Below are 15,461 nucleotides of genomic sequence, written 5' to 3'. Positions count from 1 at the left end.
GGTGTCGGGTCTGAGGCGACATGTGAGGCCTGCGGCGACATACAGGGCCTGAGGCGATGCTGACGTGCCGGCTAGCAGCCCCCGGCGAAGCTCCTCGGTGACGGCGCCGTTTTGTTTTCCTCAGGAGCCAAGGATGAGCAAGCCCGTAACGACGTCAACCTACGTGCGCTGCCTTAGCTACGGGCTCATGAGGCGGCTGGCGGACTTCATCGATCCGCAGGATGGGTGGAAGAAATTGGCAGTTGATATAACCGATCCCTCCGGTGAAAGCAGATACAACCAAATGCATATAAGGTCCTATATAGAAGTCACGTAACACTCATTACGTAACATAAATATCTCTGTCCACCCCACACCTCTGTCCATCCCATTACTGTAACTTGTTGCAGTTTGTGTGCCGGCAGGTACTTAAGAACTCATCTTACAGTACCGTTCCCTTGGGGAACTCAAGGTAATTACTCCTAATTGTTCTGTAGCACAGCTTTCAGAGAGGCTATAGCCACAGGAAATTGAGTAAGGAAATTAGAATTAATTAGAACCATGGACATATGCATTCTTAGTGATACAGCATTGGCTGTGTAACTTTCTGTACCCTAGAGACTAGTAAGCGTGGACTTCATTGTGCATCTTTGCACAAGAGCAGCCCAAGAGGCAACTGGACTGTAACTCCTAATTTGCTGTTCCCAGGGAAATGCCCAACAAATGTGGGGAGCCCAAGGCGTAAAACTAACAAGTTTAATTTAGAGGTAATGTCAGTGGTATTTTATGAACACCTTGCTGCTTGAAGGGCTTGTTGAATCCTTGAGCTATTTCAAAGGTTATGAGATTTTAAATGCCCTATGTATCATCTTGGGGTTCCAGTCTTTCTATTGATGTTAGAAAGACTAACAAAGATTTAATGTTATAATAATAATAAATCGGTCAGAATAATGAATCTCAATTTCTGCTTAACAGCCACCTCAAAATATTCAAAACAAAGTGTGAATACCAAATGGATGGAAAACACTTTATTTTTCTCCATGTTATCTGTCTCTGACTCACCCTCTGTCTCTCACTGACATTTTCTTCTTTGTTAGTCCCATGTGCTGATACATTATGGGTCCTGGACAAAATGTTGAAGCCAGGTATGGATTAGTTTGTCCCATATTTTGCATGTTTTTTTCCCCAATATTGAATTTCTTTAGGTTTTTTAGATGCATTTTCAGAAGACTTACGAATAATTGTACAGTACAGTTCAGTACACTCAGATTTTAATGAAAACCTTTACAATTTTTTTTTTTACCTTTAGACTCCTTCCCTTCACGGTTCTCGAGGTCACTTTTTTTTTTTTAACGTTGGTCTTAATTTATCTTTTCAGGAGATTTGAGGCATTTGTGCAAATGGGAAAGAGCCCCACCTGTGAATTACTTTATGACTGGGGAACAACAAACTGTACAGTTGGTGATCTTGTGGATCTGCTGATTAGGAATCAATTCCTAGCGCCAGCAAGACTTTTGCTTCCAGGTAGCTGTTACGCTTGTGTGTTTTGTACTGGGTTCTCAGTTTTCTAAGGTGCCAAAGCGCTTCACAATAACTTGAAAATCAGAAAGGGTTATATAGTGGATATATTTTCCATTATTTGTAATAATGGTTTAAATAAGAGTTTCAAGTTTAAATTAGAGTCCTGCAGCTTACACATGGTAGCAGAATATAACCTTTTCATGTCTCCTAATCTTAGTAAAATATTGGCATTAATGTTAGTTGTTTTTTCTGATTACTAATGCGGTTAACACTTTTTCTAAATTCCATTTTCAGAAGCTGTAAGGATGGCACAAGAAGTTACATTACCTCTTTCTTCACAGGAAACCTTGCCTATACATGAGAAACAACTGCCTATACAGGAAAAAGAAGTAGCATCTGGAAAGCCTGCTTTAGCTCAGAGTACTGAGAAGCAACATTTGGCTCCTTCCTACTTAAGTCAAGAAAATAGCAGCTCACAGTCCAGTAACACAGGTAGGCACTTAGTTTGTTAGAATTAACTACAGTCTTTTTTGCTGATGGGTCCTCCACCCCTCATGAAATAAATCATAGCAATGCATTAGAGTAGTAACTGTATTCCTATAATCGTTTATCTATCAGGTATGGCATCTTGCTTTTGCTCTTGTTCTGTGTGACTGTGAATTAATCTTGGGTAATAAAGTATCTGAATACGAGATGTACCTTGCCAATAAGGCAGCTACTGTGATGGAAAACTTGACTGTTAATTAAATTGCAAATTATTTTGTGCTACACATAATCCTGTTGCCTTTTTTAAATACTGTTTTTGTACGCTGCTTAGCGTCATGTGTATCAAAGCTGGATTTTATGTGTCAGAAATGACTAAGAATGTTGGAGAAAAGACAACTAAAGACAGCATCCTAGAAAAGTTTATGGTTAGCCTGTTCCTTCTTAAAGGTCCACTTTGGGGTTGCTGCCAGAAACATGATGCAATCTAGATATATTTTTACATCTGATGCAGCGTAGTTCCCTCTGATCTGCTGCACATTTAATTTCTATTACCTGCATTATGAGTATTAACAAAAACATAAAATCAGAAGGCTACTACAGTGCTAGTTGTGAAGAAAATCATGCGTAGTTATTCATACATATTTATCTGCATCTCTTTTTTTTTTTTTTTTTTTTTTTTCCCCCTGTTATCTTCATCACAAAGCTGGAAATAGGGTTCCACTATGTCAGGATTTGTGTGGTAGCAAGTTTTTGGTTTAATAGAACTGAAGCAGAGAATCTATTCAATATGTTTGTTTTTAAGTGAAAACACTGTTGTGCTAAATGGCAAATATGTCTTTCAGATTTCCATAATTTTTTGTTTCATGACTTGGAAAGTATTACAAATAATTTTGATGCGCGGCCAGAGTCAGATGGAGGTCACAAACTGGGCGAAGGTGGCTTTGGCATTGTGTTCAAAGGCTACATCAATGGCAGAAACGTGGCTGTCAAGAAGCTCGTTGCTGTGAGTTATCCTGGGCATTTTTCTTTTTAATTACTCTGTACTTTATAGTATAGACTGGTTTATCTGTGGAAAGCGTTGAATGATACACTTCAAAAAGTGTCACCGTGTTAAACGTTAGTTGGGTTGAGAACCTTATCCTGTAGTCCCATGCGCGGTGTGAGTTGGCACAGTCACCAGAGATGAAGTCTTGCCCTTTCTGTAGCTCTCTGAGTGGCTCGGGCAAGTTGTCTGGCAGAGCAGAGCACTCCCACAGTGCCCCTCCCTCCCCTGCACACAAGAAGTGGCAGAGGGAAGGGGTGTTACGGAGGTTTCCGTTTTGGTGTCAGACGAACGATTCACAAGCTAAATAGGTATTGCCACAGAATTTTAGTCTGCATAACCAACGGTTTGTGTGAATAATTAATTTTCAATGAGTAAGTGCTATTAGTGAGTAACTGCAGTGAAATAAAATGGGTAAGTTGGTGACTGTGCTGAAACTGGATCCATTTGCCCGACAATATTGTGTTTCAAGGTATTAAAAATCACATTCTGATTCTTTATTTTTGAGTTGAGTAAAAAAAAATACTGTAAAGGTTTAAGTAGTTGTTACATGTAACTAATGTAAAGAAAGGCTTACAATTCCGATTTTTTTAAATGAACAACTGTGCATTTTAATATGGCCAGCAATATTAATGTCAAATACTTCCTTTTGTAGATGGTTAATGTTAGTGTTCAGGACTTGAAACAGCAATTTGATCAAGAAATAAAAATGATGGCAAAGTGAGTACAGTATTTTATGATGTCTTTATAGCCTTTTAGGTGAATCTAAGTTGGCAGATAACACATTAGCTAGTGTGATCCCTTATTTTTGTCTTTCTAGCGTGACTGAATGATTTTCACATTAAGTGAGAATCTTTCGTTTGCAACATGACTGTACTTTGTTCCTCTAAGAGCACCACTGCAGAACCCTGGCTACGTGCAGTAGGGCTGAAAAAAGTAATTGGGGATCAAGTTCCCTCTGCCTTGTATTTTCCTCAAATGTTGGGAGTCTTTCAGAGCATATATGAATAGAAGTTTTTCGCTATAGGTGTCAGCATGAGAATCTAGTAGAATTACTTGGTTTCTCAAGTGATGGTGCTCAGCCATGTCTGGTGTATGAATACATGCCCAACGGTTCATTGCTTGACAGACTTGCTTGTCTGGTAAGTAAAATCTTTTCTAGCTTCCAGTTGTTTTACTTTACTGAAGTACAGATATCTATGAAATATTTGTGAAACAATACTGAACTGTAATGGCCAAAGGATGTTTCACTACTTACTTCTGTGTTCTAGAAGACAAATATGATAATAAGCATTCTTACAGTAACAATTTATACAAATGTTTTGGACACATTGAAGTCAAAGCAGTCTGAAAATACAATGTCATGTACTAATACCTGAGCTTGGACTTGCTGTGCCAGTGTGGAGTGGAGCAGAGGGTGCTACAGTATTGTTCCCTGTTCTGCCATTGGCATGTTCTCTACTAGATCTTGAGATTCTGCATTGTGAAATTGCCCTTTATTTGTTGCCCTTGTGATAGTGGCTATAACACAATGTTCATAGTCTGCGTATCTCTTTCTGAAGTGCGCAATAAATGGGAAATACATTTTTTTTAATTGGTATTTTGTGTAAATGCAGTGCTTTCTTCTGATGTAATCAAATGACGTATCTTCTAGCCTTGGCCTTTAATAAATAAGTTGCTTTGTTTTTGGTGAGGCAACTCTGTGTATGAAGGACAAACAGTTGCTTGTTAGAGTGATACCAACAGTAAGCCAGACTTAACCTAGTAGATGAGTGTCCATGTTAGTTTGTTGGAGGAGTTAAAATATCTGCTTTATACTAAGCAAATGCAGTTTCTGAGGTTGTAATCTCGTGAACATTTTAAACTGGTGCTACTTCAACCCCCCATGCCCCTAGACCTAAAAAAAAAAGTTGGTTTGTTTTTTTCTGCACTGATTTTTCTGTTGTGCTGGCTCAAGCATTTAGTAGTTGGAGAAGGAGCTGGGTCAGGGAACTGGTCAAGCTGAAATAATCCCAGGTGAAAAAAATAATTTATTTTCGCCTAGAAAACTTCCTTCTGCAGGGATACTCCTGCCCCAACAGGAAAGGAATGGTGTTAGGATGAGAGTGAGTAGCAGTGGTTGGGGAAGGGACTGGGTATGTGTGGTAGCACTGCTGTCTCAGGTTGGTATGGTTGATTTGCTTGCACACATGCATTTGCAACTTTTTCGTTTTTTTTAAACTGAATCAGTGCAGAAGAGAAACTGAGTTTACTTAAGGCGGTGCAAGTTTATCTGTAGAAATGAGCGGTACTTGACAAGGTTGTATATGAAAATGTTCATCCATGTAACTTTGGCCATTATCATCAAGTGAGCTTAAAAGATTGGTGGTAATTGAAAGCTAAAGTAGAAATAACTGAGGCCTTTATAAGGAGGAGGCAAACTTATGATATAAATCGTAAAGAATCTTAATCGGAATCTATAAATCAGAAAGAATCTTCTTCTGATAAAGTCGAATAGGTGGGGAACCTGCATACTGAATGCGTGTTCTTGCTGATAACCTTATTTTGTGACTTCACTAGATGTGTTTGAGGCACAGACTATTGCTTATGTCATTTTCTTGTCTGGGCTTTGAGGAGCAGGCGAGGAAGGTGGTAGAATGATGAGATACTCTAATCCTCTTCCCTTGGCCACTGACAAGGGAAGAGATGGTTTTGAAATGTAGATGCCCTCACTCCTGAGGTCTAGTTAGTAACATGAATCGAGCTAAACTGTTGAGAAGTGGTGAATTCAAAACCACTGGAAGATGGACTTCTTATCGTTAGTAAAAACTGTGGCTTGCTTTGAATGATTTGCTATGGGTTAAAAGGCTCTGGTATTGGTGCCAGTACAAAGTGGAAGATGGAGTAGATACAAGTAGTTCTTTGCAGTGCAGCTGGCCTTGTAGGGCCAGAGTTGAATATTATCAAGAGAATTTTTTGCAAATGGGTGAATTAATGTAAGGCAAAATGTAGATGAAAGAACTGTATGTGACAAATGCATGTATGTCTGCCCAAGTAAATTAAGAAATGTATGCTATTACTCTTTTTAATGATTTACTTGAAAACCACAAAACATAGTAAGAAGTTGGGTTTGGATTGTGGGGTTTTTTATGTTTTGTTTTGTTTTATGTGAGCGCATATATATTAGATTTCCACCATTCTACTTGCCTTTCTCCCTTTTTATTCAAGGATGACACTCCACCAATTTCTTGGAATACAAGATGTAAAATTGTTCAAGGTACAGCAAATGGCATCAACTTTTTGCATGAAAATAATCATATTCACAGAGATATTAAAAGGTAAAAGCTGCTGACTATTGCTGGTTGCATTTTTCCCTCTTTTTTTTTTTTTCCCCTCCTTCCCCCTGTTAAAGTCATCATTTTAGAGAGAACAAACTGCAAGAAGCATTGCTTCAGTCAAGGGCACAATGTTTTCTGCAAGTGACATCCATCACCGTAATCTTGTCAGTGCCACAAGGACGTGACCAGTACAGACTCCTAAAGATAATTATGAGGCCATTGTAATCTGTTACTACCAAATGGTTATTTGAGCGCTGCGAGGACACACAGAAGTTATGTTCTTTCACAACTGCTGCTAATGAAAAACCTAGTTAGAGAACATAATGGCTTTTAAATGGGGAATTTCTCAGATGAAAATCCACATTTATTTTTTTTTTCTAGAACATTTCTTCAGAGTGTCTCCTTTGATTTACTGCTATTTATTATGAAGAAAGTAAAATCACTTCAGTCAGGTTTATGAAGTTCAGGGTTCTTCAAGGATAATGTATGTTCACTTGTTATACCAGAAATTTTTCCAGGCATATCAGAGCTCTGAAAAGGTGGGGGTTTTGTTGTAGGGTTTGGAGGTCTTTTTTCTGTTGTGGGTTGTTTTTTTTTTTCCCTTCCTTGCTACAGTTTGTTGTGTTGTTTTGGGTTTTTTTAAATACTAAAGCAGTCCAAATCTTTGAAGAAAAGCCCCAGATGCCTTATTGCTTCTGTGGGTTAAGAAGGAGCAACTGACTGATTGGGTGTCATGGATGAATGTTTCAATAGCTTTTTTGCTTCTGGCAACCCTGCTAAACGTAGGGCACTTTGGTTTTGTGACCTTCCAGCTTGTGGGGAGCAAGTTTTTGCTTCTGCTGCCTCATAAAATGTGCTTTCTGCTTTGACAACTTATGTTTCTTCTTTCTTCCCTGCCTAAGCCTCTGGACAAGTGTAATGACTGGAAGGGACGCGTTTTTTACCTTATGCTACTCTACCCTTCTAACTGCTGTGAGTTGATCGTATTAAAGGATTGGGTTTTGTTTTGCTTTTTTCTTTTGTTTGGATTCCATTTTGAAACCTCTTGCACTTGCGGTGTGAATAGTTCAATAAATTTGGTTGGTGTTATTAATACTGCTGCTGCTCCCAGGTAAAATGTAGATGAAGAGACATCTAAGAAGGTTTACTTCAGTCTTCATTTTGCTATGACGTGTGGAGACAATTCATAACCACACAGGCACTAGAACAGCTTCTCTGTAGGTTAGAGGGGACATGATTGAATGGGTGTTCTCAAAGTTGTCCATATTATTTTTTTTGGCTTGGTGATGCCCAGGAAATAGTTCATTTATCTCTTGAAGCTGACAGTTGCACTGAAACTTGCTTCTGTTGCGTCCTTTGTGGTGCATCAAAAAAGTTATACAGTCCAGTCTTTGGACTTGACTCAAGTTGTATAAGAAGCTCAGATTTATGAAGTTGTGATCCTGTTCTTCCTTCTTTTAGAAGTTGAGCTTTAAAACTAAAACCAGTTGGTGGGTGGTGCCTTGACTAGTGTTTGGCCTTTTGCAGTGGTCTTATATTTAACAGTATTTACAGTAGTTCTAATACTAAGTGATCTGCTATAACTTACAGCTGTGCTAATTTTGTTGAGAAAGTTTGGTGAACAGGAAGGGGACGTTAGAAATACAAGTTTCTACTAAGTGTTACATGTTGTATCTGGCTAAGTGGTTTTCTTATGGTTCAATTATGGGGGGCAGAAAATGAGGAGGATTACAGAAATGTTAAAACAAGTATTTTAAAATGGTTCTGAGTGCCACAAGTTTAAAAAACAGTACAAGATCTGTGCTGTAATTCATCCCACTGAGTATTTTATGAAAACGCTAAGGTCTTTTAAATCAGCTTCTTTCTTCAGGGCTTTTTTTTAAGGGAAATAAAAAATCGAGTGGAAACAGAGCACATACATTATTCCGGCATTAGTAATTCTGTTTCTCTTCCAGGAGAAGAATAAGAGTATTAGTGGAATAAGAGTTAGAGTATCATTTGGCATGTGAATTTGTAATGGTTGACATAGTATTAGATAACGGGTATAAAAACCTGCTTTTGTTAGTTCTGAGTAGAGAATTTAGATAGTTCAGAGTTGTAGTGTGATGCAGTATCAGTTGATCAGAGCTAAGTATTCTTTGTTATCCTTCTTAAAGAAAGAGTATTCAGATCCAAAATGTGGGTGTAACATAACTGGTCTCTTAGAAGAAATTTTTGTATTTTTAGGATTTGGGGGTACGGGGGGTGTTTGGTTTTTTTCCTTGTCTTTTTTCTGCCTTTTTAAAAAATTATTTTATGCATGCACAAGAAAAAACATGGATGGCTCCTGGCAGCCAATTCTTGATGTATTTAGAGGAATTAAGTTTGAAATCAAGCGATTTCCAACAAAACTAACTCTTACTAAAAAGAAAAGTATGAATAAATACCTTAGATTTCAAGAAACAGTCAAAATAGCAGTTTGCATTATTAAAGAATTATTAGCCTTTTATAAAACCTAATTACTGTACTGGTTTGGAAATGATTATTTTTTTTTTTCCCTGTCCTGCAGTGCAAATATCTTATTAACTGATACGTATATGCCCAAAATTTCTGACTTTGGACTTGCAAGAGCATCTGTAACCTTCACACAAACCATCATGACCGAAAGAATTGTTGGAACAGCAGCCTATATGGCGCCTGAAGCTCTGCGAGGAGAGATAACACCTAAATCTGATATCTTCAGTTTTGGAGTAGTAAGTAGAATTGGGAAGTGGTATATGATTTTTTTTTTTTGGTAAATGGTAAAAGCATACAAAATCAAGAATATCTGAATTAGATAATCCATTCTGATCTATCATTTCTCCTTTTCCCAACAGATGTGCTCTTAAGATAGTGTTTCTGAACTTTGATTGGTTTAAAATAATTTGAATATATTGATTAAAACATTGAATTTGCTGATGATTGCAATAATTATGTTAAGATGTAAATTTGCATGTGAAAGGCCAGAGTAAAATAACATTCCACGTTTTAGCTAAATGTAATTTGAATAACATGGAAAACATGGAACATTGTTTCTTCTGGCATAGTATTGCACAAAAATGTTACTCAGGCTAGAAAAAAAATTAAAGCAAATGTTCCAAAATCAAGTGTGTTTTACTATTTTTAAGCACCAAAAGTATGTTGTCCTTGCGTAATTTGCCTTAAAGCTGAGTACAAAAAAAGATATATTTGGGAGAATCCATTCTGCATAGATCCAAGACCCTGACTGCTGTTCACCACTTCCTTCACGGCATTTAGTTTCATGGGGAGTTAAGCCAGATACTGTTTCTGAATACTTTGGAAATCCTTCCATCTTGCTTTGAAGGAACACAATGTCGGGCGAGAAAAACTTGCATTGAAATTCATAAACCACACTGCAAATAACAGTTAATGAAAATAAAGGTAGGAACAACAGCAACACCAGTCAATTGTGTAGAGAGCTGTCTTTGGACAAATACAGATCCTGTGAGCGTTTGTTTGAAAGCTTGGGGGTCATGCTCCTTTTTGTGAATGGAATATTATGCTAAGGATTTTTCTATGCTTCATTTTCTTCTCTGATTTTTTTTTTTCTCCTAGGTCTTACTAGAAATAATAACGGGTCTTCCTCCAGTAGATGAAAACAGGGAGCCACAGTTACTGGTATGTTCTTTTTGCTTTCTTCTCCCCTCCCCTTGCTCCAAGATCACTTGATATGAAATCATAGTCAGTTAACAGGTTCTGAGACAATCAAATTAGTCATCAAAATACGTGGTTATGAAAACAGCTATTGTGTCAGCATTTGTCTTAGAGGTGAGGCTGAAACTTTTATCTCTTGGCTGGTAGAAGACTGTTCAGTCCCCAAGGTCGTCTTCTGATCTGATACTGTAATTCCCTTTGTTCTGCTTCTTCTTGTAATACCATTATGCTTTATCAGCATACTCCTGCTATACCCAGATACCCTGATAGTTCCTCATTCACCTGAACATCTTAAACTATTCATCTCACTTGTTTCTTTATGGTTCTTTATACTTTTTGCCATTCCTATATCAATTTTCATCCTCTTCAACTTCTTGTGTTTTTAACCTTAGGGAAGTTTGGAACGTAAAAGCTTTTTTGCAGGGTGACGGGTGGGTTGAATTTTGTTTTCTTTTGTGCTGTTCAACGAGTAATTCAGTCTACTGACTATGAAACTAATGTCTCAGAGTTCACTCTCTTCCATTAAAAATCTTACAAGGCTTTTCTCAATTTAGCCTTTAATTTAGCTTAAAATTAAATTCTGAACTACTTAATCCAAGGTTTTCCTAGAATATTTTTTACATAAAGACATAGCATTGAGTATGTTCTTGTTCCATGTTTGATAGCTGATCACTTCCTTCACAGCTTTTAGGAATACCTCTGTACTATTAATAGATTGGTTTTTTGTTTTTGTTTTTTTTTTTTTCCTCTAAGCTGTATCTTCTGGAGTGGCATAATACTTACTCTGTTGAGCTCCGTAAAGACCTTGGAGAACTCAGTCCCTGTCAAATTGAATCTTGAGGTTCTGGGGTTTTTCTGAAGCAGGCTTTTTCAGGGATAGGATCTAAAAGGGAATATAAAGTGTGATTTGACTGGTACAGTTTATCTTTGTAATGTACTTTTGGGATCATAAAGAGAATGGTCAGTGCAAGATAATGTGGTACCCTTAGCTTGGGAAATTTTGGGGTAGTTGAATGTTATTCAGCAATTTCAGACTGACCCATAGAGGAAGGCAGAAGACCTGCCTCTACTCACTGACTTTTTATTTCTTACTTCATTGAGCATGCTGACTTGTCTGAGGGATTCCTCAAACAGTATTTGTGATTACAGATAACGCTTTTCACATGTGTTGGAACCGGAGAGCTTTGGACTAAAACAATCAGATTTAAAAATTTATTTCAGACTAGAATTTTTCTTAAGAATAGACACAGCAGCAACCGAGGCTGGTGACAGAAGGTATTATTTTACAGAAAGAAGCTTTATAAAGTTCATAAAAAAAGAAATTATTCACACTTAAGCTTGCATATTTGTGGGTTATTAAGGGAACTTCAATACTTTGTGTTGTTGATGACTCTTCTCTTAAAAAAGAGACAATACTAAGAAACTGGGAGACAGTTAAAGCTGTACGATGCAGCTTAAAGGAAATTGCTTTACAATTTTGTGTTAACTCCATGAGAAATAATTTATAATAAAAATGCATAGTCCATTTATAGTCTCATAGGCAGTTTCTGCAGGTATTGATGAATAACTGTGCTGCTGAACCATTGTCATAATTCTTTAGAAAAGCCGTTGAGAAAAGTAATGAATGCTCAAAAGCAAGTTTTCAAAATGTTAGAGTGGAATATGTAATGTTCAGATGCTTCCAATGTTATCTGCTCATTCGTTCAAACTCTCTTGTAGTTAAGTATCAAAGATGAAATTGAGGATGAGGAAGCAACTATTGAGGATTATGTTGATGGGAAGATGAGTGACTGGGATGCACCTTCAGTTCATAAAATGTATTCAGTTGCTGATCGGTGTCTGAATGAGAAAAAATCCAGAAGGCCAGACATTAAGATGGTATGTCACCTTTCAGATAAAAGACTTATTTTGAGTGTGTGTGGGTGGTTACAATATCAGTTATTCATATTTCTCTCTCTTCTCTTGCAGGTCCAACAGCATCTACAAGAAATAAAAACTTGATACTTGTTTCTTCTGATACACAAATGTCTTTGAAATGGAGTAGACACCAGTAGCAAATATTTCATTAGCATTTAGTGCAACATTATCAGCTTTTCTGCTTTCCAGAACTTTCTGGTCTGCATATAAGGTGTGCTGTTGGCCTGTCACCACTGTGCTATTTTTGTAACTGAGCAGCCTTTTCACATAGCCTTAGCCATTGGGCCCTCAATATGAGAAAACTGGTTTTGTATTAACAAATAGCAGTGCTGGCGCATCTTCTCCACAGCTTTTTAAAAGCATTTCTGTATTAGAATCTTATTTGATTCCTTTAATTTCCAAGTATCAAGTATGTCTGCTGCAAAGGCATGTGACAGTAACAGAGTAGAATGGTTTTTTCTGCTAATTGCTTTCTTGATCAGGTGTACTAGACATTTTTCTATTGAAGACAACTTTTAATAGATATAGATGGCACTTATGTTGTCTTTTGGGGAAAAGACATTATTAGTACCTGTTTAAAACAAAATTTATTTAGCATTTTACCTTGAGAGTTCATATGAGTGCGAACGGACTGGTAGTGTTTGTGAATGTGACCGTTTTTCAAATGGGATTAGTTCTTGGGATTAGTTTTACTCAAATAAACATTGCAAGACACATTCTATGTTGGTTTTTTGGTTTGAAGGATTCACAAGCAAAAGAAAAATCTTGCATTGCAAATGCAAAAATACATACAGCTTTCTTCCAGTGAACTCTGTGTGATGAGAAACCATTTAATTTTTGTTCAGAGGAAGAGTCTTAGCTACTTTGAATATTTGACACTTTAGGATTCCATAGGGCTTATAAATACAGACGGTTTATTTTAAGGGGGACAGAATAATAATAATTCTATGAAGACTAATTCTGCATTTTCCTTGGTCAAATAATTAAGCTCTTTCACATATTTATGGATATGTATGTATATTAATAAATAAATATTAAAAAAAACCCAACACAGAAATCTTTCTTACAGAAACACTGACAGATCAAAGCCGACTAAAAATGGAATGAAAGTGACTAAAAAGATTCCAAATACTTTGGACTAAGTAGGTATGAAAATATTACCCTTGTAAATGAAAGGTTATTTTCATCTAAACCTTTTTTGCACCTCATGAACTTTTTCTCGACAGTTTACAGGTATAAGATAATCTGGTTTACAGCTAAATTTGAAATCCATGATTATCATAGAAAAAGGAAACAATGAAAAATGATCTGACTGCATTCAGGGATATATATATCTTTGTAGAAAGCATGTGATTTCTAACACTTGTATTTATATTAGAAGAACTCTGCTATTAACTCATTCTGTATTGCATTTTAAAACTGATATAGATTAATTCAGAAAAAGGTATCCACCAAAACAGCTTCTAGTTTTATTGAGCATAAATTGTAAATAGCTGTTAACATAAACAAAAACTCCACATGATCATTGCAGATGATTTGAGTCTTGAAAACAACAATCATTTTACGCTGCTTGCGTTTCTGATAATGACATTAATTCTGCTAAACATGGTCATCCAGAGAGGAAAAAAAAAAGCTGCTATAAAGCTAAATCAGAATAAGATCTGCTGAAGCCATTCTTGTTTTAAACCGTCCCCAGCTGTGAAGGTTTTTTTATTAGATCATATTTGCTTTTTAGCATTCCCTGGAGCTAGGATACATCCCCAGTGATGTGTACATCCCTCTGAAGCCTGTTTGCTGTGGTAACTCCCCAGTCAGCGCTGGTCACCTCTGGTGTGGTAAACAATTTTGTTTATGCCCAAGCTGTTGATGTTCTAAGTATTGGGAGACTCTTAACTCCAAGCATGCGAGTTCCTGTTCCTCTCTCATAGTAGATGAAGACTATTTGCAGCGCTGCTGTCAGCACCTAAGTTTTGGCAATGATCTTCCCTCGCTCACTGAAAATGCGATGTTAGCTACCCTTCCATTATAGAAAAGAAAATGTCAGCCCTTTCCTTGCAGCAGAAAAAGCCCATCTTCCTCCTTGTTCTTGTATGAGAAGATCAATGCATTCTTACGAACATTTGTGTTTCTATTCTTTTTACGTTGAGAAATAGCAAGCAATCTTTAAAGACTGTCATTTTAGAGGAAGGCAGAGTGCTATACATTTCACCTGCATTTGCTCACCTGCAGTTTCTAGTTCAGACCAGGCCCTTGAAAGCACCAAAATCCCCTTCCCCCTCCCCCCGCCCCAAGATTTTTTCCGAGGTCTTAATACAGTAAAGTCAGCACCTACAGACACTAACAGGGGCTAAGAGTAGCTGACTTCTGGTTCGTTTATTCCCTGCAAAAACATTAAACTAGCCTAGGATCCATACTTCTTTGGATTAATTACTACAGTAAGGCTTTCACACAGAGTTACAGAATGGCAGGGGTTGGAAGGGACCTCTGGAGATCATCTAGTCCAGCCCCCTGCCAGAGCAGGGTCACCTAGAGCAGGTTGCACAGGAACGTGTCCAGGCGGGTTTTGAATGTCTCCAGAGTTGGAGACTCCACCACCTCTCTGGGCAGCCTGTGCCAGTGCTCTGCCACCCTCAAAGTAAAGAAGTTCCTCCTCATGTTTAGGTGGAACTTCCTATGCTCAAGTTTGTGCCCATAACCTCTTGTCCTGTCGCCGGGCACCACTGAAAAGAGCCTGGCCCCATCCTCCTGACACCCACCCTTTAAGCATTTATAAGTGTTGATAAGGTCCCCCCTCAGCCATCTTTTTTCCAGACTGAAGAGACCCAAATCCCTCAGTCTTTCTTCATGAGAGAGGTGTTCCAGTCCCCTAATCATCTTGGTAGCTCTCTGCTGCACCATCTCCAGCAGTTCCCTGTCCCTCTTGAACGGGGGAGCCCAGAACTGGACACAGAACTCCAGGTGCAGCCTCACCAAGGCAGAGGGGGAGGATGACCTCCCTCGACCTGCTGGCCACACTCCTCTTGATGCACCCCAGGATGCCATTGGCCTTGGCCACAAGGGCACATTGTTGGCTCATGGTCATCCCGTTCTCTGTGAGTAAAGGGATTATCTAGTTCCATAGAACTGGTGGTGAGAGGAAGTCTGGTACCCATTCCTGGTGGGTGAAGAGCGCTGGGAATGGGAGATGTTCTCAGGATAGAGGGCTAAGATGGCTAGCCTACGTCCTGTCTTGGTGGGGAAGGTGCCATGAAGGGCATCTGAGGATCGCTATCCTCATATCACTCAGTGAAAGAGCCAACCTTTTGCACGTTAAGGGTCTCAAGAACTGTAACATAAAGCAATTTACTCACCTCCAGAAAGAAGTATGAACAAAAACCAGCAAGAGTGATTTATTACAATTCCAACTAAGACTAGAAAGAAGCAGCAGGATAAAAGCAAATGCTAATGAGCCAAAGAAAATTGCTGTTAAGGAAATCTCTTATGAAGGGCAACAGTTCTCCCCTTGG

General features: G+C 38.1%; 1 protein-coding gene across 3 annotated transcripts; it reads left to right on the top strand.

Moving 5' to 3' along the window:
- Nucleotides 1-133: 133 nt before the first annotated feature.
- On the top strand, nt 134-12,764 carry IRAK4 (interleukin 1 receptor associated kinase 4). Of its 3 annotated transcripts, none has more exons than XM_054199743.1 (11): nt 134-294; nt 1,358-1,503; nt 1,795-1,992; nt 2,829-2,989; nt 3,684-3,748; nt 4,056-4,170; nt 6,236-6,345; nt 8,894-9,077; nt 9,940-10,002; nt 11,758-11,916; nt 12,007-12,764. In XM_054199743.1, the coding sequence occupies exons 1-11, from the start codon at nt 134-136 to the stop codon at nt 12,037-12,039; spliced, it is 1,395 nt and encodes a 464-aa protein (XP_054055718.1). In that variant the 3' UTR covers nt 12,040-12,764. The 3 variants fall into 3 exon arrangements, with proteins under 3 accessions (XP_054055718.1, XP_054055738.1, XP_054055727.1); XM_054199763.1 differs by having other exon boundaries at nt 167-451; XM_054199752.1 differs by lacking the exon at nt 134-294 and adding an exon at nt 486-1,124.
- The last annotated feature ends 2,697 nt before the right edge of the window (nt 12,765-15,461 follow it).

This window comes from Rissa tridactyla, chromosome 1 (genome assembly GCF_028500815.1).
Source record: "Rissa tridactyla isolate bRisTri1 chromosome 1, bRisTri1.patW.cur.20221130, whole genome shotgun sequence".
Lineage (NCBI taxonomy): Eukaryota > Metazoa > Chordata > Aves > Charadriiformes > Laridae > Rissa > Rissa tridactyla.
Note: the sequence above shows the minus strand (reverse complement) of the source record. Positions and strands in the feature narration are given on the sequence as shown.

Excerpts from the sequence above, each read along its gene's own strand:
- IRAK4 (XM_054199743.1), top strand. The coding sequence starts at position 134 with ATGAGCAAGCCCGTAACGACGTCAACCTACGTGCGCTGCCTTAGCTAC. Across the intron at positions 295-1,357 it reads TACAACCAAATGCATATAAG|GAGATTTGAGGCATTTGTGC; the intron begins GTCCTATATAGA and ends TTATCTTTTCAG. Across the intron at positions 6,346-8,893 it reads ATTCACAGAGATATTAAAAG|TGCAAATATCTTATTAACTG; the intron begins GTAAAAGCTGCT and ends CCTGTCCTGCAG.